The following is a 26,242-nucleotide window of genomic DNA, read 5'->3' as shown; positions in this document are numbered from 1 at the left end:
TTTCAGAAAGTCAAGATTGTCTGCATAACGTGGTTCATGAACGTCTTGGAGAGCTGCTGAGAATTCTTCAGGCCATAATAAACAAACACCAAATTCTCAACTCAGCTGATATTCTTAGAGCTACAGGAGTAGTTATTGCAAAAGTGAAAGGTAAGAGACTCTTTATGATCTGGGAAATAGGAAAACACATGCATTTTTGGCTTGATGATAAGACTAACAGTATTCTTCTCCAAAGACGACCATATGTCTTATAAGAAAACTGCCAGTAATACTAAATGTCTCATGTAATCCCTAATGTTTGTTACTAAAAGAATCTGCCTGGAATTAAGTAAAATGGAGGACTTTGCTCTTATAATTTAAGCTTTGTGGCATAAAAAGAAATAAGACAAATGCTCACAGAGCATATTTGTTAAGCCTCCTACTGTGTGCAAGTGGGGAGATGAATAAATAAATAAAACAGTAAAATAAAATTACCATCTTGCAAGGAGCTAACATTCTAATAGGAGATATATATCCTAAAGGACATATGCAGCCTAAATAGAAAATGAATGAAGATGAATGTACACAAAGTGCTTTGGAAGGGAGAGCACTGAAAGTTGGGTAGAGTCAGGAAAAGCTTCTTGCAGGAGAGGCAGAAGTAAGGAAAGAGCTCATTCCAGCCATGGGGGATGGCCAGTGAGGAGGTGTGGAGCCTGCAGGTGGACATCATGTGTGCACCTTCGAGTGCAGGGAGAAGAATTGATATTTGATCCTAGAGGTAATAGGAAGCCCCCGAGGGATCTGGACCATTACTTAAGAAAAATTACTTTGTCTTTAGTATTTAGTATGGATTGGAGTGGTGAAAAACTTGAGGCAGGGATACAGTAAGCATTTTAAAATTGGAAATAGATTTTTTTTGCTATATAATATTTTTCATTGAAAAAGATGATCTTCTGATGAAAATGTATTAAACCCTTTAGAATTTTAAAATTATATATCATACACCATGTTATTAATGAAGCTGGAAGCCTCTCTTGTGCCTCTCTCTCTCTCTCTCTCTCTCTCTCTCTGTGTATATATGTGTGTGTGTGAGTATGTGTGTGTGTGTGTGTATATATATATATATATATATATATATATATATATATATACATAGAGAGAGAGAGAGAGAGTATATGTCACCTAGGGAATTGGCTGTGTATACTTAAGACAGATTGGGGGGGGGTATAGAATCTTAAACACTTGTTTAATGCTCAAGCAACATTCAACATTTATTGAGATTACCTTATGTGGTTTGAAAGAGCATTATTAGGGCACTGATGATATCAGCTTTGTGCTACCCTACTTTGTATTATAGGATTTGCCTATAAATAGAATGAGCAGTTTAACATCGTTGGCTAATATTGTTAGTGACTTTCTGGTTTATCAAAAATATAGACAGTTAATTTTAGGAGCTGCCATACACATATGTGAAGCTAATATCTCAAGTTAAGAAGAAAAATGAGTACACTTTTCACTATTTGGAATTCTGTTTTATTTCTAATATTTTAGAAATGCTTGCTCGATTGTGAAGCATGCATTGGTTTGAATTCAGGTCTCAATAAACAAAAGTATTAACAGGGTCTGTACTTTTTCCTAGACACTAGGGGTACAAAGTCAAAAGTGAAATCATCCCTGCCCTTAAGGAACTTATTAAGCCCTTAAGCAGACAAGACAATGTGTAGATATAGGTAGATGTCTGGAAAATCAGTACAAGGTATTGTTTGGGGGAGGGGGTTAGGTGTTGATCACTATAATAAAAGGCTATTATTTTAGTACTATCCTAATGAATAGAAATATAAATAGGAAACTAATGAATTTGCTTTTTTTATCTTTACAAACATTAGACATGTATTTATATAGTTATCTTATATCTTGGCCTGGAATATGGAAAAACCATTGGTAGGAAAAAATAATAGCTACTGTATCACTGGTGTAGATTTAAAAATTTTACCTAATCACCATATGTGTGTGTGTATATATATTTTCAGTAGGTTGTTTACAAGTGCCATTAAATATCATTTTCATAGGGCAATTTCTGTCTATAGATAGCAAAATTTCCATGCTTGAAAATAGCAACTGTTCATTGTTGTTAGTGGCTATTGTGTGTTGTCAGGATGTCCTGGGGAAAGACAGTGTACATTTAGAGTTGATGCCCACATTCCAGAAGTAAGATGTGAAGAAAGCCATTTCTTCCAGGCTGCTTTGTAGATAGAGCCTTTGTATCTTTGGGCATAACAGCCTTTTACATTTCCTATTTCATCCTATGCTGTCTTCCTTCTTAGGGTCACTATTGCTGTTCTTTTGCCTCACTGGATGGATTTGAAAAGAGAAGATTTTTCAAGCTTTTTAAAATAGTTAAAGGCCTCACACAAAGGAACAGTCAGTCACTTTGGAATTAGAAAGCATTTTCAGAGCAGAATATCTCTGGGGAGAGGCTCTATGTTTTTAACCATGAGCCCCTTGCCATTAGTTCAGAATTTTACATTTTGTTGCATTTCCAAAAATGTTTGACTAGTAGAGATGTGATAAATGTTATGGTGAGTTATACTTGAGCAGTACATCAGATTTCTATCGCTTTGCCTCTGATTTAACCCTCTTAATAGCTAGTAAACTAAGAAGGTTAAAATGTTAGAGAAATGTATTGACAAACTTTGACATATTTCTGAATTTATGCTTAGGAGTTCATACCTAGATACATATGTGTATGTCAGTAGTAAGTAAATGTGTTTATAACACTTATGGATTTTTGTAGCTGATGCTTAACTATGTTTAAAAGTTTAATTGAATAATTTAATTATATAGAGTAAAACTAAGTGATGAGTGAAAGGGGAAAGTTCTGTTAAAATTATAGCCACCAGTGCTGCGTTTCCTTATTTGAAAATGATAGTAATGATAGATTTCATATACACACATAAAAAACATGTGTATATGTATATATGTATATACATTCACACATGTACATATATATATATGTGTAATACTAAATGGACTATAGTTTCAAATTCAGTTTTAAAATTCTGTTTGATTTTGTTCTCCCGAATTTAAAAAGAAATATCTGGAGGAAAGTACTTGATTAACCAAACTGCATAATATTCAGTGAGACATATTGTTAACAAGGGTAACTGTATACATTAACATGAGCCTAAAGACCCAGGCCTGAAGGAAATCATTTGACTTTGAATAACTATGTATTATAAATAGTTATAAAGATATGTAAACACATATACATGTATGCATACATATATGTGTGTATATGTATATCCATATAGAATTAGCATATGGTATTGGATATATTACATATGTGACCATATCTTACATCATTGTTGTAATGTCGGGATAAAAAAATTTTAAAGACTATATTTATGCATATATGCATATATATGAGTATGTGTTTAGTATCTGTGCACAGATGTGCATATACATTTCTTTAATAGAGAAATAATTTAGTCATTTGAAAAAACTGAATGTCTACATGCATATGTATTCATAGGTGTATACATACATACACATGTGTAGGAATTTCAGCATGCTTTATATGATGTATATTTTCACTAATAAGAACCCGATAGAAACCCCTTTTTCCCATGGCATATCACACTCCACATTATAGTCTGGCTGTTTGAAGAATGACTTGAAGAGAACAATGAATAAGAAGAAATAGCACAAAACAGGTCTTGTGTTGGTGGCAGAATTCTAATGTGACCTCTGCTCTGTGTTTCCAGGATTGAATTGTTCTCACATGGCAGAATTATCCATGAGATTTGTCTGTTGATGGTTTAATATATCCCACAAATTTGCAGTGCCTCCCACTTTTGTATGGACTGAGATTACTTAGCATAATTATTTCCTTAATGAAGAAGTGATAATCATCCGCATGCCAAGTTCTTCTTTTATCTGTATCTCACAACATTTTGTGAAGTCATTTGGTGACTAGTTAAAAAATAAATAAGCTACTTCTGTATACGAGACTCATAAGAATTGTCCCTTTATTTAATGTATCCTCCATAGCTGTGGATTTCAACAACATTAATGAAGAAAATAAGAGACATCTTTTCAGTGAAATATTTTCTTCTATTGAAACATTGGCATTCACCTTTGGTAACGTGTAAGTAAAAATTTGTCACTTAAGGGAATTTAGGCCCAAGGCAGAGTGAGAGTATTGTTTCTTTCAATGCACAAAAACTAAACTATAGGACTAAACTAAAGATTAAATAACAATACAGATTTTGTACCACTATATCCTGGACTACTTCATTATCAGGCTAAGAACTTCTAGGAATTAGTTCCTTACAGACAAATGTGTTCTCCCAAGTTCTGGTATGTATACACCAGGGCTTTATATGGTGTTGGACTATTTTATGGGATTCAGAACTTGGAAGGTACTTTGGAAGTCATTTAATGTAGTCCCCTTGTTTTAGAGATGAGGGACCTGAATCTCAAAGAGGCAGAATAACTTGACTCAAGTCCACAAAGATACTAAGGAACAGACCTCAGGTTTGAAGCCAGGCGGTCCAGTGTTGTTTCCACCATGTTGTGCTACTTCCCCTCTTTCAGAGGGCGTAGGGGTAGGGAGTAACTAATACCATTTTATTAATTTGTTTTTAAAATAAACTTTTTTGAGTAATTTGTTATACAAACTAACCTCTGTCATAACTTTTGCCTTTTTCTTCCCATGACAGTGTTTCAGATTTCCTTATGGGAGATGTAGGCAGTGACTCGTCTTTGGAACTTCCTGTGTCCCTGAAAAATCAGGTAAGCTGAGTTAAATTGTGGACAGAGTTTTATGTGTGACAAGTATTTCAGTAAAATTATTTCTGGACCTTTTAATCTGGCCCATCTTATCATAATTAAACTTTTTATGCTCCTTATTTACTGAAGTCACTAAAATGTTAATGCCAGTTAAAGCAAGTATACATAGGATTAGGTTCAGTGATTATGTTTTATAGTCAGTTTCAGGAACTATAAGTTTAATTAGAATGATGACACATAATGAATCCTTTTCATAAGCTCTCATATACATATTATTGTATTATCAGAAATTTCAAACTCTTTTTACACTTTGAGAGTAGTAATTCTCACGTGTTCATACAAAACTCAATCACCCTTCCATCAAAAGTAATTTTTGGCATTACAGAAGATTCTAGAATCTTAGAGACTCATAAGATGTAGAATGCAGCTTCCTCTTGAATATTTTTCAACTGTGTTTCCTCAGTGTCTAATTCTGCCTTAAATATAATAGATGTTTGACCTTTTCAGTTCAATTCAAAAGACATAGCTAAGAATGTCTCAGCCTATTCAGATGCCATACAGGCTGTCTCTGCCTTCACCAAACAATTCTTAAGAGCCCTTCAGCTGCCATCAATGGAATTGTCCCCTAAAACTCTACTTTAACCATGCCCTGGGATCAGTGGTGGCAGGGAGGGAGGGAAGGGTCCTACTTCTCCTTTTGTAAAAAATTGCATTGGGTTAATAATTATCTCCCAACTGACACTTGTGCAAAAAGAGGAATTTGTAAAATATTTCCTGTGTAGAATTTTAAAAGGAAATTAATAAGTATATTCTAAAATTGGAAACTTAAGGTCTGAAATAGATTCTAAAGTATAACATGAATTTAATTTAAATGTAATAGTTAAAAGCATTTTTATAGTTTCTCCTTTGGTAAATTTTATTTTTTCATGTGATCCCTAACTATATACAAAATTTGAAATAAGTTAGTACGACTTATTTATAGTGAGACATCTGTAGAATTCTGTATATTTCAGAGCATATTTGAATATTGTTCTTGTTGCTGTTCACTTGTTTCAGTTATGTCTAATGTTTCAAGACCCCATTTGGGGTTTTCTTGGCAAAGGTACTGAAGGGGGTTTGCCATTTTCTTCTTCAGCTCATTTTATAGGTAAGGAAGCTGAGGTAAACAAGGTTAAGTGACTTGTCCAGGGTCACATGCTAGTAAATGTCTGAGGCTGGATTTGAACTTCCTAACTCCAAGCCCGGCACTCTATCCACTGTGCCACCTAGCTACCCTATGTTTGAATATAGCAATGATCTAAAATGAACTGAAGACTTTACCTTACCAATTTTAAGCCAGAGTTGTTCCAAGTTTGTGAGCCATGTCCCCAGAAAAGTGTGTATTTATCATATTTTATGGCCCATGGGACCAATTGGGCTTGCTACCTTTTTTTTGTAGAGCTGCCAAGTTAAGAATGGTCTTTATGTTTTAAAATAATGCTGTATTTGTTTTTGTAAGATTTCTAGTTCCAAATTTTTCTCCCTTCCCCCTCCCCAAGACAGAAAGCAATCTGATATAGGTTATATATGTACAATCACATTAAACATATTTCTGCATTAGTCATGTTGTGAAAGAAGAATCAGAACAAAAGGGAAAAACCTCAAAAAAGAAAAAAACTAAAAAAAAAATAGAAACATTATGGTTCAATCTGTATTCAGAATCCACAGTTCTTTTTCTGAATGTGGAGAATATTTTCCATCATTAGTTTTTTGGAATTGTCTTGGATCATTGCACTGCTGAGAAGAGCCAAGTCTATCACAAATAATGCTGTATTTGAAAGTGTAAAAACCATTCTTAGCTCACAGACCATACAGAAACAGGTGGGAGGGTAGCTCTCAGGCCTTGCCAAGCCCTGATCTCAGCTATTGAATGTGAAGAGTTAATTTCCCCAGTCATCTTGGATTGTATGATTGTGATCACTGAGTCACAGTGGTGAACAAGAGTTTGATCAATGATAAATTAAGAGGCTCGTGTTCTGACATTCTTTAGCAGTACACTCATTGTAATAAATCATCTCCATGAGATCTTCTACTTAGGGATGTGCTGTTAGTGGACAGGGCTAACTTTAATGCTTTGTGTAACTTTTGTCTTTTTGAAGCATTCTTCTTAGGCTTCCTCTCATTTTTGGAAAGAGTGAAGAGTTTCTTCTTCATCCTTTTACTTTTTTTTTTTTTTAGTGAGGCAATTGGGGTTAAGTGACTTGCCCAGGGTCACACAGCTAGTAAGTATTAAGTGTCTGAGGCCGGATTTGAACTCAGGTACTCCTGACTCCAGGGCCGGTGCTCTATCCACTGCGCCACCTACCTGCCCCCATCCTTTTACTTTTTGTATGAAAAAAACTAGGCCTCTTTACTGTTTCTTTTTTCTTTTTTTTTTCTTTGGTATTTATTTAATTGTGATTATAGGCATGAGAGCAGTCTTCATATTTGGTGCCTCAGGTGAGAATAAAATGTAGTCAACTTCTGATTGAAAGGACTCTAAACTAGAAATGTGAGAGAAGAGCAGTGGCAGGACCTCCTACAGTCCTTTTGTTTTCAGAGTTGCTTGTTGTACACTTTACATTTCTTCTCTGCCATTTGTTTGGTAGTCAGGGCCACATGCGATCCCCATCTTTTACTAGGGAAATAATAGCCAGGGAATTTAAACTGACAGGTGACAGAGTTAGTGGAAATTGAAGTTTCTCCATTGGGTTAAGTTCTCTGTCTATTGTATCTCCTTAGCAACATAATCATAATGCAGATAGCACAAGGATAAGATAAATTATAGGAAATAGCCAAGATCTAAAAAGATCTTTTAAAAAACTGGGGCGGCTAGGTGGCACAGTGGATAAAGCACCGGCCCTGGATTCAGGAGTACCTGAGTTCAAATCCGGACTCAGACACTTGACACTTACTAGCTATGTGACCCTGGGCAAGTCACTTAACCCCCATTGCCCTGCAAAAAAAAACAAAAACCAAAAAAAACTGACTAAAAGTATCACCTGGGCCATAACCTGCTTTAGTATCTCTACATTTATATTTTATAAGACACAGGGTGGTGCAGTGGATAGGGAGCTGATTTCAGAGTCTGGAAGATGTGGGTTCAGGTGCTTCCTCTGACATAGACTGGCTTTGTGACCCTCAGCAAATCACTGACTCTCTGTGCTCCAGCAAACTAACACTCCTAATTAAGACTGAGTTGCTGAACTGTTGCAAGATCTTCATTGGTAGAGTAGTTTCTTCACCTGGAGTTCTTTACGTAAATAAAATCATAAGTCCAGACCAAAATGTTTGTAAATTCTAATACTAGAAAAACCATGGTGATTAACAGAGCTTCTGTGTCCCAAAATAGGAATTGATTGAGTTTTCAGGTGCTGGTGTTAAATTAAGGATATATTGATGGGCGCTTTTCTTTCCTTGTTCTCAAGTCAGGCCATTGCCTTGGGCCTAGTTGAGGCTTAGTTTAAGGGAGATGTTATCTCCTAGTTATGCCTTTCATCTTTCTGTTTCTGATTTCTGTCTGAGAGATGAAGGAAAATCTCTGCTGGCAGATGTTGAAAATAGTCACCAATTCACACACATATGTAGGAGGAAAGCTAGCTCATTGGCCACTTACTTTTACACAGTACTTTAAGGTTTCAGGTTTCTTCCAACCCTGCAATAGTTTCTGGTTCTGTGAAACATAGAGGGTGAATAGTGTCTCCTCCTTGAATTATGTGTGAGTGGCATGTTGTTTTCTTAGGTTGGGCAGCTCAAGGATGTATTTTAGGCAAGTAGGTAAATTTGAAGTGACACATTCACTCTCAATTAACGATAACCATGGCATCGTTTTATGCAGAAGAATCAGCATGATGAAAACAATTTAAAATGCCCTTTTAGAAGACATCATTCAGTCATCCATAGATCAAGATTTGGGATTTTGACTTTGTTTTGTTAATGATGGGGATGAGTTGAGAATAAAGAAAAAAATTGAAAAGATTATCGCTTTGGGGTCTGGGATATATTATTAAAGATATCATTGCTTTAGTTGTACATGTGATATTCATTCTTGATCATATGGAGAATTACTTTCCATATATATTGAATTTTGAGAAAATGTTATTGTATAATAAGTACTATTATTCAACCAGATTAAGAAATATGACTTATTCAGTGAGAATTAGTGTGAAATTAAATGGACCAGTGGATTTCTTATGTCCTCAGTGGATCCCATAGAAAAAGATGAATTATTTAAAAAGTTGAAAACACTAGCTGCTTCTCTTCCTCTCTTGGGACTCACTCCTTAGTCTTTTGGAATCTGTCCTTTGACCTTGTCCCTCAACTGAACCTGTTCTCTCCAGATTCACCATTTGCCAAATCAAATGATCTTTTCTAGCTGTTTCATGTGGCACTGCTGAACACTTGCCCTCTCTTTTGGGGGTTTTTATTACCCTGTTCTCTTGGATTTTTCTCCCCTCTGTCTGGCGGCTCCTTCTCAGTCTCCTTTAATCATCTGTATTACATAGTGTCACTCTGAGTGTTCCCCAAGGTTCTCTTCTCTTCTTTCTCCTCCTTCTTCACCCTCCCGGTGTTCTCACTCCCTTTCCCTCTCAACCTCCCTCTTTCCACCACCCCCAATAACCGTATCAGCTTCGTTGTGTCCATGAAGATGATTCCCACATGTATACATCCAGTGCCTGGCTTTCCCCCAAGCTTCATTCTCACTTCATCAGGTGCCAATTGGTATTTCAAACTGGATGTCACCAGGATATCTCATACTTAATGTTACCGGAATGGAACTGATCATCTTTTCCCAGCCCTTTCTTCTTCCAAACTTTACTATTTCTATTAAAGGTACTACCATCCTTCCAGGGTCCCAATTTACCTTCACAACATTTCTCCCATGGAGTGCCTTTTTTCTAAGCATTCTTTTTTTTTTTTTTTTTTAGTGAGGCAAGTGGGGTTGAGTGACTTGCCCAGGGTCACCCAGCTAGTAAGTGTTAAGTGTCTGAGGCCGGATTTGAACTCAGGTACTCCTGACTCCAGGGCTGGTGCTCTATCCACTGTGCCACCTAGCTGCCCCATGGAGTGCCTTTTTATTCACAACTGGCACCTTAGTTCAGGCCCTTATCACCTGTTGCCTAGCTTCCTGAAATGACCTCCTGACTGACTGGTCTTCCAACCTCAAGTATCTTCCCACTAAAGTCCATCCTACACACAGCTATCAAAGTAATTTTCCTTAAGTATAAATCTGACCATGTGCCTCCCCTGCTCAACCAACTCTTGGAGCTCCCTATTGCCTCTAAGATCAAATATTAACTCCTTTGTTTAAATTATAGCCCTTTCATCTCTTTTCAGCCTCACTGGATGTTACACACCCTCCTGAGCTCTATGACCCAGCCAAACTGCTTTCTCTGTGCTTTTTCCCATCCCTGAACATACCCCTCCCTGCCTTAGACTTTCCACTGCTGCATGAATCAAGAGAATCCAATCCCTCTGTTCCTCTAAAGCTCACCTTTGTACTACCTTCTACCTGAAACTTTCCTGATCACCCAAACAGCTCATTTCTTCTTTCCTAGACAACTTTCAATTTAACTACTTTGTATTTATTTTCTTTCTATTCCACGTATACTTATCTATGTCCTTGTTGAACCTCCCCCCTTTTCCAAATTGGATGGGAACCCCTTGTGAGTAGGAAGTGTGTGTGTGTGTGTGTGTGTGTGTGTGTGTGTGTGTGTGTGTGTGTGTGTGTGTGTGAGAGAGAGAGAGAGAGAGAGAGAGAGAGAGAGAGAGAGAGAGTGCCCGTGCACGAGAGGAGTAATGAGGATTAAGTGACTTTCCCAAGGTCACACCAGTAGTAAGTGTCAAGTGTCTGAGGCCGGATTTGAACTCAGGTACTCCTGACTCCAGGGCTGGTGCTTTATCCACTGTGCCACCTAGCTGCCCTGTTTGTTTGGGGGTTTTTTTAATCCCCAGTACCTGACATATAGTAAGTACTTAATAAATGCTTGTTCATGGTTTGGTTATTCCTTGAACAATATCCAACCTTTAGTAACATATACTATGCTCTTACTTGGTTACATTATTTGGTGGGGAGAAAGGACTTGATACTTTTTTTTTCTGACATTATTTATTCTACCTACAATATAAATAGATCTATTAAATAATAATTTAAAAAGTAAATCACTAATTAGTTTCCTAACTCTTTCTTGAGATTGTACACAATAGGCTGAAATTTTGGTTCATTAGTTATGCGATTGTTTTAATTGTCATACAAGATTATGTAGCCATTTCTGAAAAGATTGATTGGTAGAAGTAGAAAGGTTAATCAGTTTTAAGATTTTCAAGTAATCTTCAGTTTATTAATCCCATAATATTTTCCGTAGAATTGTTGCTGTTAATTTTAGAAAATGAAAAATTAAATCAGTTTATTATCTTAGGAGTATCCAAATCTCACAGTGATTTGGAAAATAGAAACAAAACAGTCTTAAATTTGGGCAAACTCAATTTTTTGAGCACCCTTTCCCTGAAACTACCCCTGCCTCCCTGCCAACATTTATGTAGTTTTTCAGCTAGTTGTTATATTTCCTAAGATTATTTTTCCTTTTTAAAAGTGTTGTTTTTCAATTTATAATGACATAATTTGTGGCAGGAAGGCCATTAGATGATTAGGAGAGATTTGGGGAAATCCCAGACTGTTAATCTATGGTGCTAATTAATCAAATAAGTTTCAGTTCAAGGAACATGTAAAAATGAGGTACTGTTCTGTATTTAATCCTGGCTGAAGATATTTTCAAGTTTTTTAGGGAAATGCTACTTATTTGCCTATAAAGACAAAAATAAAAGACAGAGGGAAGAAGTTGCTCTTTCTTGATATCTATACATTGTTTCCTGTTTCCTAACATTAGTTTTAGGGTTTGTAAGAAAAGCTTGGGAAAGGTAGGTGTTGCAGTGGATAGAGTGCTTGGCCTGAAGTCAGGAAGACTTCTCTTTCTGAATGCAGATCTGGCCTCAGAAACTTAATAGCATTGTGAGCCTGGGCAGCTCACTTAACCTTATTTGCCTCAGTTTCCTCATCTATAAAAATGAGCTGGAGAAGAAAACAGAAAACCATTCCAGTATCTTTGCCAAGAAAAACCTAACAGAGGTCACAAAGAGTTGGACAGCTATCATCACTAAGCAATAACAATAATGAAGAGCTTAAAATTTTAAATTAATTATATCTTTATATTCACATAATAAGCTCTTTGAGGACAGGAATTGTTGTGCATTTTTTCTCTTATGTATCTCCATCACTTAGCCCAGCCTTGCATATAATAATGGCTTGATAAACTTTTGTTGACTTTAATTGAATGTCTTAGAACTGATAAATGTGAAAGCCTTGTTAAACAACAAAATTATTTATTCTTAGTTCCAGAAGATTGTTATTGTAAATATTCTACAATCACCTAAAGAGATCCTATTATTTTAACATTCCTTTCAGAATCATCAGCTTTAAATCCTTGGACTTATTAGGTAGAACTAGAATTTTTTTTTTTTTTTTTTGGTGAGGCAGTTGGGGTTAAGTGACTTGCCTAGGGTCACACAGCTAGTAATTAAGTGTCTGAGGCCAGTGTGACAATTGGAATGACGCCACCTGCTGGAGAGCTACTGTAGGAAAGCTCCGCCATGAGGAGAAGGCATCTGAGGGCAAGCCATGCGGCTTTTCTTTGGAGTCAGGAAGTGACATTTTCTTGTGGGAGGAAGAAGGGGTGAGGCTGGCTCTCTCGCTCACTTTTGCCAGGACTCTCGTGGAGAGTGGAGCAGGAGAATTGTAGCTCCCAGAGATACACAGCTGAATCTAGGCCTCTTTTTCTCTCTCTTCACCAAATTCTTATTCTCCTTAATAAATGCTTAAAAGTCTAAACTCTTGCTAAAGTTTATAGTTTATTGATGACCACTCATTAGATATTTTAGACAGACTAGCTAGAATTTTAGCGCCTTACACAGGATTTGAACTCAGGTCCTCCTGAATCTAGGGCCGGTGCTCTATCCACTGCACCACCTAGCTGCCCCTAGAACTAGATTTTTAAAAAAAATTTTTTATATTTGGCGGGGCAGTGAGGGTTAAGTGACTTGCCCAGGGTCACACAGCTAGTAAGTGTCAAGTGTCTGAGGCTGGATATTGTGATGTTTAAAATCTAAATTGTGGTTGCCTTAAATCAGAAGCTTCAGCACCAGTCTTTAGGCATTAAACATTTATTAAAGCATAGAGGTATTCACAAGGAGTTAAGAAAAAGAAGTCCTACCTAGCCTAGAGTTCTAGCCTGGTTGGGTTCTTCCTGAAGTCCTCCTCCACAAGCCTGCTTTAATCAGGGACTCACTAGCAAGCTGTTTGTGGAAGCTTTTTATAGATCTGGAACAGAGGCAGTCCTTACACACTGCTTCAAGGTGATTGGTTGGCGTCATCCAGATCCATTGGCTTTGCTGGTGTTCTCAAGTTGAGTTCACAGTCTAGTTTCTGAGAACAGTACCTTCTTAAGGGATAGCCAGGTGTGATTACAATCCAGTTAACTTGAAGTAGGCTTAATCAGCAGTCAATCACTCTCACTTGATTCAATCAGTATAGATTAATCTCCAGGTGGGTCTTTGAGTATCTGCTAAATCCCATTATTTCATCACAATATGCACTCAGGTCTTCCTGAATCCAAGACCAGTGCTTTATCTACTGAGCCACCTAGCTGCCCCCTAGAACTAGATTTTTTTTTGCGGGGCAATGGGGGTTAAGTGACTTGCCCAGGGTCACACAGCTAGTAAGTGTCAAGTGTCTGAGGCCAGATTTGAATTCAGATACTCCTGAATCCAGGGCCAGTGCTTTATCCACTGCGCCACCTAGCCGCCTCCTAGAACTAGATTTTTAATGAAATATATCAGAAGGGGTAGTTAGGAAGAACTTTTTTTAAATTAGGGGACTAAATTATTATGTGTAACTTTTATTTTTCTACTCTAATCTATAGTTTATTTGTTTGTTTTTACATTCCAGTCCTCTGAAAACATTTCTGTGGAATCAGTGGGATTGCTGAATGAAAATGATAATCTTCAAGGTACTTATGAGTATTTGTTATATATTATATTTTTGACATTTATCCTTTTCAGTTAGTGAAATTGCTAGAAATTAGGTCTGCTTGCAGACACTGAAGTGTGTCTTACTGTAGAGCTTCCATGTTATTCACATTCAGAAATTGAAAAGTCAAAGCTGGTTCTGGTCTGGACTGATGTAGCTTTTGTGATTTGAAGACTAATTTTTAGAGGGAAGAAAAAACATACAGAAGGGCAGAAATAGAATTCAAACTCAAACTGTGGCATTTAAGTTATCCTAAAAGCCTGTTAGCTGTATTAGCATCAGCTTTCATTAGAGATCTGCCCTTCTTGCTTAAAGAGCTGATACCAGCTTTCCTCATGTAGTATTTAAATATGTTCTACACAATATTTTCTTTTTCAGGACCTCTGTGGCCCAGAGAATTGGATAGCATATTTCTGAGAAATGATGTTGGAGTTGAATTGGCTTTGTCATATGCTAAAATGTGGTCAAAATATGCCAAAGATATAATTACATGGGTAGAGAAAAAAATTAGCCTGGGTAAGTGACTCTTTGAGGCATTTAATCAGCTTTGTTGTTGTAGAATTAAACTACTTATTAAGTTGTCTGACAGAATCATCATTAATGTGATTTCTATATTAGTAGTAGTTTCATTAAAGTGAATAAAAATAATTGTATTTTTATTGTTGAAATAAATAGATGATCTTTATATATAGTTTATTGATTGATTTGCTCTGTCTGGTAGCACGATTGCAACTCCTGCTTTTTTTGGGATTCACCTGATACAGAGTAAAGTTTTTTCTAGCCTTATTTTGTGTGTGTCTTTCTTTTTAGCAAGGAATTACAATGTTTTCTTTTCTTAATCATTCTGTAATTCTTTTTCATTTTATTATGTTAGTCCATTTACACTTAAAGTTATGAGAATTTAGGAAAATTATATTTTCCTCCATTTGTTTCAAATACTGCTATTGTTCCCAAATTAGGATTTTTACATCTCTTTCTCTGTAAACACAGTACTATGTCTCATTTATTTTAGTCTTAATAAGTTTTTTGAGGGGAGTTAAGTTTTTGGGGTCATGGGGTTGGGGTTTTTTTTGGTTTGGTTTTGCAGGGCAGTGAGGGTTAAGTGACTTGCACAGGGTCACACAGCTAGTAAGTGTCAAGTGTGTGAGGCCGGATTTGAACTCAGGTCCTCCTGAATCCAGGGCTAGTGCTTTATTCACTGCACCACCTAGCCGCCCCTTAGTCTTAATAAGTTTTAAGGCAACCCTGTTCCTACTGGCTCTTCTAGTTACCCTTAAGTCTTTCTCCACTCTATCATTTGTTAACCTTTTTTCTACTGTTGGAGTTTTGCGTATTAGTTCCATTTTCTTTTATCTAGTTATTCCTCTTTTTCCTCTCAGTTAAGTACTCAAGTAAAATCTCTTCTCTTACCCTTCGATATGTTTTGCTCATTTTACAAGTTTCATTTTTTGTACTTTTTTCTAAAAAAGGAATTTTCCCCTTGTTCACTTTATTATTTATCTTCCCTTTCTGTCAGTTTTAGTCTTTTATTCTTTGATTCATGGATCATATACTTATTTATTCCTTTGTTAGTCTCTGTCTTCCTAATGGAATTAAAACATTTTAAGATCTCTATTTTGAGTTCCTTATTCTAAACATTTTTTGTTATTGTCTTGTAGATCTTGTTTCCTGGCCCTCTTTTATTGTTGTGACTCATTTTTAGAAATAGCAATTTCAGTGGATGATAAGAATATTTTCCTATTGTAGGAATTTTCCTGTCCCTGATTTAGCAGTTTGTCATTAACCATTGCTTCTTTCCATGGTCATTTTCCTTCCATTTGCCTTGAACTCTCTTCACTGGGTCCATCCCCTCCCCTTTTTGTAGATGTCAGTTGCCTTTAAGAGCTCTCTGATTCCCCTTCTCCTGAAGTAGAATGAGTGATCTAAGTGCTAAATCTCTGCAGGTTATAACTATGTAAGTTCCTTATTCTCCTTTATAGAATCTCTTTTCCCATGGAGCATGCATTAGTTGTACCCTCTCCCACTACTGATAGAAGATTTCCTACTTCCTCCTTTTTCAATTCTTTCTTTCCTCATCCATTCTCCTATAGTCTCTTGTTTTCCTGAGAGTCTATAGGAGTTATTTTTCCTGTCATTATTAAACCATTGATTCAGTTAAGATACATTACTTATTCCCCTGTTTATTCTTCCTTTTCTTTCCCCTTTTGTACATCCTTCCACTCTTTAACTTAGCCCCCCCCCCAAAAAAAAACAACCTGTAGATTTACAGGTGTCTCTTTGTTGTTGTCTTATTTTGGTGGTTGTCTTTGGTTGTGTTATTTGTTTACCTTTTATATGTTTGTTTGACATTTTGAAAAGCAAATAATTTCTTCAGGTTTAATTTTCTTTCTAGGAAAGTTTTAAAGTCTCTTTCACTGAGTATGCATCTTTTTGATTAATGTCAGGCTCAGGTTTGTGGTATAGGACCTTTTGTTGCATCTTGAGCTCCTTCTTTCTTTAGAACACTATTCCATTCACTCCTGTGGTTTCTGGTAGATGCAGAATAGTCTTGCATTATTCAAATTTCCTTTCTTTTATATTTGAAGGTCATTCATCTAGTCATTTACAGGATTTGTTATCAGGAGAGTTGTTAAATTTAGTTACCATGCTTTTTTTTTTGAAGTTTTTATAGCATAAGTATTCTTTTTTTTTTCTGGAGGCAATCTGTGGATTCTTTTAATTGGCACTTTGTTTTCTGTGTTCAGATTTTCTGAGCACTTTTCTTATGTTATTTCTTGCATTATAATGTTCTGGTTTTTTGGCTTGTTATATTCTTCTGAGAGATCCAGAATCCTTAAATTGTCTCTCTGCATTATGTCTTTGAGATCAATATTTTATTTAAATACCACATTTTCTTTTAATGTTATTCCTTTTTTGCTTCTTTTCCTTCACTCCTGTGTATTTGCATTTGCGCTTATTGTTGCTTTTCTTTCTTTGGTCATACTTTCCACTGTACATTTAAGTTTTTCTAGTCTGTCAATTATTTCTGTAGTACAGGCCATATGTTCTGCTTCTATAATTCTTATTTCTTTTAAAAAAAATTCAAGAACATCTGTCTGCAGTTTTATTTTCTCTTGAGAATCCATAGGTCCTCTGCCTCATCAAATGTTGATTCCTTTTTCTTTATCTTATGATATTTATTCATAAATGCCTGTACTGTTTTAGGTGATTTGGAATCCATATTCCCTTTTATTATTAATATCTTCCCATGCTCAAGATCATGAATTAAGTTCACTTTCTAACTCTCTCCCCTTTTGAGTATGGTTTCCTAGGAGTTAGACCTCAAAGCTGTTTCAGTCTCTTGCCATGCTAAGGAATTCATGGCTTATATTATCTTCAGTTTCTTCCTCAAGTAACTTCAGAGGGAACAGAACTGGTTCAGCTGTATGCTGGGCTTTTTGCTCAGGCTTAGTAGAATGCTTCACAGCCATATACAGGTATCTGTATCCTACCCCAGTTCCTCAGTTCTCTCATTGTGCTTTTTTGTGGCATTGATGGGAGTGAGTATAGTTGAGTTCTTTTGCTGGCCCTTGGATTAGCTACTGTGGCCCTACTCTCAAGAGTTGTGTGGATGGTGAGGGGGAAGGAGTGCTGAGTAAGCATGTTAAGAGCTAGAGATTAGCCTTCTTTCCTGTTAGTTCACTGAATTGTTACCTTGTTCGGATCCTTGGTGTCCTAGACTGTAGATGGTTGAAATTACTTTATCTCTTATCTATAATTCCTATTTTGGAGATATTCGAAAGGGTATAAAAATTTTTTAAATGTATAGTCTTTCATCATTAGTCATATGACCCATATAATTTTTTTATTGTAATATAGAAACATCTGTAGTTTTTGCTTTAAAGATCACAATTAATTAGAACTTTTCCTTTCCAGAATTGGAGTGTGCTAGAAACATTGCAAAGATGGCAGAGACAACTAAAGCCATTATTGGCCTTCAGGTAAATACATTGTGAACTTCTGGGATTTGACAAGTTGGTAGCTTAAGAGTTTTGTCAGTCACCTATCCTTGATTGAATGAAGTATTTGATTGTGAAGCATAATATCTAATTAGGGGCTAACTTTATTGGTCTAAGACAGTAGCGTTTTGGTGTAGATTCATTTTAAAGTGGGATATACTCTTTTCTCTGCCAAAACAGGTTTTGATCCTTAGTTTTACAATTAATTTTTCTTAAGGATCATTGTCATAATCATTGTCAACTCTGATTTCAGTTATCAGAAAAAATACTCTGAATGAAGCCTAGATAAGTTGTCTTTATAATATGGAATTCAGTCTGTTTCTGGTTAGAGGTATGGGCCCATTGATTCTCATGGCACTCTCCATCTCACAGAGCACCTTCCTCACAATGACCCTGGTGGAGGCAGGAACTTTTCTACATTTCTGCTTTGGAACTGACTTTACTTTTTTAAACCTTAGGAGTTTATGCCATTCCAGGCTTTATTCTTAAATGCTTTTGATAATGATATTGAGAGCAGTCAGCTTTCACAACAAACAGCAGCAGCTCTTCAAGCCAACAAATTTGTTCAGGTAAAAACTTAAAAGTATTTGTGATTTCTATTGCTTTTAAATTCAAAATTACTTTTTTGGACATGTTAACTTGTGAAAAAAAAAACCTATCAATTTTTATCTTTGATAGCCTCTCCTTGGGAGAAAAAGTGAATTGGATAAACAGAGGAAAGCAATTAAAGAGATTTGGCAACGAGAACAGAAGAAAATGGTTTGTATTAAAACGGAATATGACAATAACCAATCTTCTCTTTCTTACCACTTTTCATGCCCTGCTTCACATCTATGAATACCTGCCAAGTATTTAAGCATCTCTTCTTATGTAATACTTTTCAGAGCTTTCTTGTAGCTAAGTTACCTAATGTGCAGAAAGTATAATGTTTCAATGTCTTTTTTCCCCACATAGCAAGAGACAGAGGCATCTCTCAAAAAGGCAAAACTCTACTGTATACAACAACAGAATGAATATGAAAAAGCCAAATCTTCCACAATGCATGCTGAAGAGGAGCATCTGAGTTCAAGTGGAGGGCTTGGGAGAGAGGCCAGCAAGCAGTTAGAGAAAAAGCGAAGGCTGGAAGAAGAGGCTCTGCAAAAAGTAAGGTTTTACAAAACATTTTTGAGACTGGACAGGGTGAAAGAAGAGAGAAAAAGAAAGAGTGGGGTAAATGGTGGGAAAATAGGATTTAGGGAAATACGTAGTAAGGATAATTGTGGAAAAAGTTTTACACGAGTTTCTCTGATAAAGGCCTCATTTCTCATATATAGAAGTGAGTCAAATCTGTAGAAACAAGAGCCATTTCTCATTTGATAAATGGTCAAAGGATATGAATAGTTAGTTTTCAGATCATATAATCAGAACTATCTATAATCACGTGAAAAATGTTCTCAATAACTATTGATTAGATAAAATTAAAATAATTCTAAGCTACCACCTCATACCTATTAGAATGGCTAACATGACAAAAGGAAAATTACAAATGTTGGGGAGGGGTATATGGGAAAACTGAGATATTAATGCATTGTTGGTGGCTGTTTGTCCTTCATTCTTGAAGAGGACCATGACAGATGTCATGACTTGCATTGAATTGGATTTAAGTGAGAAAGGGCTGTTCAAAGTCACCAGCCTTACTCTGTTCCTCCAGAGCCATCTGGGTCTAGTGGCAAGATATACATCAGGACAACTGGAGATGGCCCTGGATCTTTGAGGCAATTGGATTTAAATGACTTGCCCAGGGTCTTGTAGCTAGTAAGTGTCAAGTGTCCAAGGCTGGATTTGAACTCAGGTCCTCCTGACTCCAGGGCCAAAGCTCTATCCACTGTGCCACCTAGCTCTTGGTGAAGTTGTATACTACTCAAACCATTTTATAGAGCAATTTGGAACTATGCTAAAAGGGCTATAAAACCATGCATATACTTTGACCAAGCAATACCACTATTGGGTCTGTATCCTAAAGGGATAGAACAAAAAAAGAAGGTAATATATGTATAAAAATATTTATAGCAGCTCTTTTAGTGGTGGCAAAAATTGGAAATTGAGGAAATGTCATGAATAGAGGAATGACTGAACAAATAGTTTTAAATTATTGTGATGGCATACTATTGTGCTATAAGAAATGACAAGCATGATGCTCTCAGAAAAACCTGGGAAGACTTACCTGAACGGATGCAAAGAGAAATGAGCAGACCCAGGAGGTCATACAATAATAGCAATGTTGCGTAATAATCAACTATGAATGACTTAGCTATGCTCAGTAATACAATAATCCAAAGATAATTCTGAAGGAAAAAAAAAAACTAAGACTTCCTTTTGGTCTCTGGAAGTTGGGCCAACAGCAGCAATGTAGCAAAAACTTCCAAATTCTTCTTGGTTTCATTTCATTTCATTTTATTTTGCCAGAGGTAGAATAGCTAGAGAGGGTGGAGTATGTATGTGAGGCAAAAATATAGTCAGTTCATGAAATTTGCCTATTGGACAGTTTACATATACTGCTGCTTGACTCTTAAGATGATGACAGTTGAGATCAAGAATGGTTACTCTACATTTAAAAAAAAAAATATTCAGGGGCAGCTAGGTGGCGAAGTGGATAAAGCACCGGCCCTGGATTCAGGAGTTCCTGAGTTCGAATCTGGCCTCAGACACTTGACACTTACTAGCTGTGTGATCCTGGGCAAGTCACTTAACCCCCATTGCCCCGCAAAAAAATAAAAAAATAAATTAAAATAAATAAATATTCAGTAGAACTATTGAGACCATATTAAAGCATTTTGTATTTTGGGGGGGGGTTTGGTGAAGCAACTGGGGTTAAGTGACTTGCCCAGGGTCACACAGCTAGTTAAGTGTCAAGTGTCTGAGGCCTGATTTGAACTCAGGTCCTCCTGAATCTAGGGCTGTTGCTCTATCCACTGCACCACCTAGCTGCCCCATATTAAAGCATTTTGAGTGGCTATTACTCATTATTAACTTCAATATTCTTTAATGTTCTGATTTCCTGCAGGTTGAAGAAGCAAATGAACACTATAGAGTTGTTATGACAAATATGGAAGAAAGGCAAAATGATTTAGACCATACTAGAAGTGAAATTTTAATACAACTTCATAATCTTGTCCTGCAGTGTGATCTGACTCTTAAAGCTGTAAGTAATTTAAGGGAACAAAAGACTTGAATATTGCCTCTTTTTTGGAATCTGTATGGAGGGAGGGGAGAAAAAACTGTCAAATGTTTGTAACTAAAGGAATCTTACGAAGACTAACAGGAAAATTTGATCTCTCTTGTTCAATATGTTTGGGTTTTTAACCTACAGATTTTCTGTAGAATTGTGAAGTGTACTTGCCGTCTTTATATAGTTGGTGATGAATGTTGTTTCCTCTTCCTTTTATGAAATATAAAATACACTATGCAAATGTAAATTATTATAATTTATGTCTCAACTAGATTGTGACGTTTTTCCATTGAACATTATTATTCCTCTGGTTTTACTAGAAATACTAGGTTGCTTGTGTGTCTTAGAATTCAGTCTAAGACTGGGATAGAGAATTAATCTGGCTATCTAACCATTCCTTTACCAACACTACAAACCTATTAGTTGCTGTTCTTGAACACTTGTTACACTTGATATTTACAAAATGGAGCAGAAGATAATTTGTGAATAGAGAATGATGATCCTAATTGTTTTCCTTTTTTCCACTGTTTCTGGCCAACCAATACATTTTTAATTTGATTTATTTACCTCAGATTGAGAATTACATTTTAGGGGAATCATTTGGAGTCTAACACTTATGATTTCTTTTTTAAAATTTGGTTGCTTTGAAATAGTTTGACATAAAAAGACAAGCTTTATGTTGTTTGTTTTGGTGTACAGAAAAGTATAGGGCTACATCCTTGTCTTCAAAAAACTTATAATATATTTAGTAATCCAGTACCAACAAACATGAAATGTTTGGCAAATAGTAAACACAGCATGAAATAAAATACTGAATGGTATGGTACAGATATTGACAGAGGAGGTTAGAAATGAGAAAGATTATTTGTGACCAAGGGAAAACAATTTTGGAATGCAACATTGAGTTGGTAGTACAAGCATTTTGGGCAAGTTAATATGACAAGAGTTTACAGAGTGGACATCTGAGCAGTATCTATTTTGTCTTTTTTTAAATCTTAATAGTATTTAATTTTTTTCCAGTTACATGTAAAGATAGTTTTCAACATTTTTATAAGATTTTGAGTTCCAAATTTTTCTCCCTTCCTCTCTTCCCTCTCTCCTCCCCAAAGACAGAAAGCAGTCTGATATAGGTTATATATGTAGCAATCACATTAAACATATTTCTTCATTAGTCACACTGTGAAAGAAGAATCAGAACAAAAGGGAAAAATCTCAGAAAAGAAAAATAAATAAAGAGTAGAAATAGTGTGGTTCAATCTGCATTCAGATTCCAGAGTTCTTTTCTCTGGATGTGGAGGTATCCATTTTATTTTAACCATATTGGTTTATTTGAAAGAAGTTGAGAATGCCCTTCTTGGCATCACCATTGATTGGAGTTCTATGCCACATGAGGCATAAAAGGCCCAGTTTGGGTAGAGTTGGCATCTAAGATTTTAGTGGAATTCCCACTGCTCCCTGCCCACTGACCATCTTTGTGACCTATTGTGGCCAGATATAGTGTATATTGAGGTGCAGTAGAGTTGTTGTTTGTGCTTTGTTCTCATAGAGGACCATGACATCAGAATTGGATTTAAGTGAGGGAAGGCTATAAAAAGGCACCAACCTCATTCTCTCCTCCAGAGCCATCTGGGTCCAGTGGCAAGACATACATCAGGATAATTGGAGATAGCCTCAGATGTTTAAGGTCATTGAGATTAAGTGACTTGCCCAAGATCACAGAGTTAGTAAGTGTCTGAGGTGAAATTTGAACTCAGGTCCTCTTGACTCAAGAGCTAGTGCTCTATCCACTGTGCCACCTAGCTGCCCTTGTGGAGTAAAGCAGTGCTTATCTGAGTAGGTAGCTTTTTTAATTTAAAGATTTCTATTCTTTTAAAATCATTCTAATTCAAGTTGTCCTGAGTCCTTGGACTATGATCAGTAAACTCCAGTGGGCTCCCTATAACCTTCGGGAACCAATAGAAATCATCTATTGAGTCTTCCAAACTCTTATTAACACCTCTTTGCCCTGCCCTTCTTTCCATCTCCCCTCTCCCCTTCCCTTCAAAACACACACACACACACACACACACACACACACACACACACGTTCCAGTCATCCTCTCTCCCTCTCCTCCCCCGTCTCTCTCCCTTCCTCCTTCCCCCCCCATTCCCATTATTCTTTGATCTATTGACATCTGCCTCCTACCTGTTCCACAAACAAGACACTCTATCTCTTACTTTTTTTGTTTGTTTGTTTTGTTTGTTTTGGTTTTTGCAGGCAGTGGGGGTTAAGTGACTTGCCCAGGGTCACACAGCTAGTAAGTGTCAAGTGTCTGAGGCCGGATTTGAACTCAGGTCCTCCTGAATTCAGGGCCGGTGCTTTAACCACTGCGCCATCTAGCTGCCCCGCCTATCTCTTACTTCTAAGCATTTTTTCTGTTGTCTCTGCTCCCTGGCTTCCATCAAATCCTAACTAAAATCCCACCTTCTCCGGGAAGCTTTTACCAGTCCTCCTTAACTCTAGCTCCAGCTTTGTTTTAATTATTTCCCATATCTCCTATGTATATCATTTGTACCCATTTATTTACTTACTGTCTCTCCCATTAGACTGTGAGCTCCTTTAGGCTGGAGACTGGTTTTTTGAGCTTAGCACAGTCTGTTGACTGGCTAAACTGTAGTTAGGCCTGGCCCAGAATTGGCAGCTTTAGTTAAAAGGAAGTTGGCTGAGGAAAGGACAGTCATTATGCTAAATTCTTGACTTTGGAGGAAATTAATTTAATTACTGCCGAATCATGAAGGGACGGTAAGTATATACATATGGGAAATTGTTTTAAGTATTTAAGTATTTATTGTGGGAAAATTTTCACTTACCTACATGCCATTGTAGATGAAGGCTCCTGAAAACTTATGAGTCATCATTTAGGGTGATTAGTAATAATACATGTCTATAAAGAATTCCCAGAGCTGTGATGACCTAAAAACAAGACAATATTTTAAAGGTGAATTTCTTTCCTCTTTGTCATTCTCTCTACTTCCTTGGATACCAGTTGGTTTTGATCTTCACTTTATCATAGTAAGCCCCTTGTGAATAGGAACAATGTTGCTATTGTTTTTGTGTCCCCAGAATCAGCCTCTGATGAGTCTTGTGGATAAATAAACTGATATTGATTGAAGCAGGGTTACATTTTCTGTAGCTATGTTTCTATATTTGGAGAAATATTAGATTTACAATGACTCCATTTTCCTTGTCAGGAAAACAGTCTAGACCAGGGCTTCTTAAACTTTTTACACTGTAACGATTGGAATGACGCCACCTGCTGGATACTTACTGTAGAAGAGTTCTTGGCGGGAGGAAGTGACGCAGACTAGTGGGAGGAGGAAGGAAGAGACTGGCGCTGACTCTGGGGCTCTTTCCTGAGGACGCTGGCGGAGAAGGGAGCTAAAAATGTGCTCTCCCTTTAATAGATAGAAATCTAGGCCTTTCTCTCTCTCTTTACCAAATTCTTATTCTCCTTAATAAATGCTTAAAAGTCTAACTCTTGCTGAAGCTTATAATTTATTGGCGACCACTCATTAGATATTTTAGACAGACTAGCTAGAATTTTAGCCCTTAACAACACTCACGACCCCTTTTTGCCTGAGAAATTTTTATGCAACTCCAGATATATAGATATATAAAATGGGTATACAAAACCCTTTTACTGTTGCCAAATTTTTTGTGACCCCCCACATTCAGTTATGCAGCCCCACTTGGGGTTACAACCCACAGTTTAAGAAGCTTTCATCTAGAAAACACTGTTGCCCCTATTTTCCAGGCTTACTAGCCAACAAAGGTCATTAGCACTCTAATTCACAAGAGAAAGAGAAGGCTGAGTAATTTATAATGACATTTTCTTAATGTTAAGAGATGAGATACTACAATTCCTTGCCAATATCTACCAATAATGAAGATTAGTAGAGCATACTGGAATCTTGACTTTGATTCCTAATCTAATGGGGTTTTTTTGTTTTTGTTTTTGTTTTAGTGAGGCAATTGGGGTTAAGTGACTTGCCCAGGGTCACAGAGCTAGTAAGTGTTAAGTGTCCGAGGCCAGATTTGAACTCAGGTACTCCTGACTCCAGGGCCAGTGCTCTATCCACTGCACCACCTAGCCACCCCCCTAATCTAATGTTTTTAAAAAATATTTTTAATGGTTACATTGTATACTTATGTAATAATATTAAAATATGTAGTCACCCTATGGAACAAGTATAAACAGAAGCAAAATTTATAATTTTACAGGTAACAAAAATTATTTTGCTATATTGACATGTATAAAAGTGGCACCACAGTCATGGATTTTTAATCATAACACTAGTTCAAATTTCCATTGTTCCTTGGACACACATGCACACATGCATACACACACAGAGACACATTCATATATATATATATATATATATATATATATATATATATATATATATATATATATATATATATAGGTATATTATATATCTTGCTATGCCATTTTGGAAGTTTTTCAAGTACTGTTCTTTTCTTGGGAGATTGCACTCTTTTTCATCTAGCTAACAAGGAAAAGTGGTGAGAAGTGTCAATAAGACATTTGTTATAGGGCATAGAAGATGGAGTCTGCACTGGGATTTTTATTGATATAGGGAGCTTCCAGTGTGGAACTCCCAAGGTCAGGACCTTCTCTACACCATCAGAGTTCTAGGGGATAGCCTGGAACAATGCAGGATCTAGTGACTCACCCCCAGGGTCAAATAGCCAGTCTGTGTTAGAGGTAGAAATAGAATCTATGTCTTCCTGGCTGTGAGGCCAGACTTCTTTCCACTGTAGTGTGCTGCTTGAAGATTTCCTAAAAATAAAGGGCATTTCTGCTTCATTTTATTTTATTTGTTCATTCATTTGGTCATTTGGACTTCTGGTTTCATGGGTTTGAAAAACTGGTATGAAAACCCCTTATACTAATGTAGAAACTTTGTGTTTGTTTGTGATGCTTTTAATGTATGCATAGAAGCTCTGTGGTGGTGAGGTGGAGGCTATTTTACTAATGTTTTTAGAATTCTGAATTTAACAAGCACCAAAAGACTTTTCCATATACAAAGTAGAACAGAAAGAAAGAATTGATGTGAAAACAGGAATTTTGCCATCTCTCCACACACCCCCATTCAACTGGTCAC

General features: G+C 36.5%; 1 protein-coding gene across 5 annotated transcripts in view; it reads left to right on the top strand.

Annotated features, from left to right (window-relative positions):
* The window catches only part of LOC122725362 (rho GTPase-activating protein 29-like), a 77,703-nt gene that overhangs the window by 31,738 nt on the left and 19,723 nt on the right, over positions 1 to 26,242 (top strand). For 4 of the 5 annotated variants that reach the window (XM_043962440.1, XM_043962439.1, XM_043962442.1 and 1 more), the window contains exons 3-12: positions 7 to 150; positions 4,030 to 4,126; positions 4,701 to 4,773; positions 13,790 to 13,850; positions 14,249 to 14,386; positions 17,786 to 17,850; positions 18,327 to 18,437; positions 18,547 to 18,627; positions 18,823 to 19,011; positions 20,912 to 21,049. In XM_043962440.1, the coding sequence (XP_043818375.1) occupies positions 7 to 150; positions 4,030 to 4,126; positions 4,701 to 4,773; positions 13,790 to 13,850; positions 14,249 to 14,386; positions 17,786 to 17,850; positions 18,327 to 18,437; positions 18,547 to 18,627; positions 18,823 to 19,011; positions 20,912 to 21,049 (1,097 nt within the window). Of the gene's footprint in view, positions 1 to 6; positions 151 to 4,029; positions 4,127 to 4,700; positions 4,774 to 13,789; positions 13,851 to 14,248; positions 14,387 to 17,785; positions 17,851 to 18,326; positions 18,438 to 18,546; positions 18,628 to 18,822; positions 19,012 to 20,911; positions 21,050 to 26,242 lie in introns of those variants that run through there. The other variant, XM_043962443.1, reaches the window with a different exon arrangement.

The sequence above is a fragment of the Dromiciops gliroides genome, chromosome 4 (genome assembly GCF_019393635.1).
Source record: "Dromiciops gliroides isolate mDroGli1 chromosome 4, mDroGli1.pri, whole genome shotgun sequence".
Classification (NCBI taxonomy): domain Eukaryota; kingdom Metazoa; phylum Chordata; class Mammalia; order Microbiotheria; family Microbiotheriidae; genus Dromiciops; species Dromiciops gliroides.
Note: the sequence above shows the minus strand (reverse complement) of the source record. Positions and strands in the feature narration are given on the sequence as shown.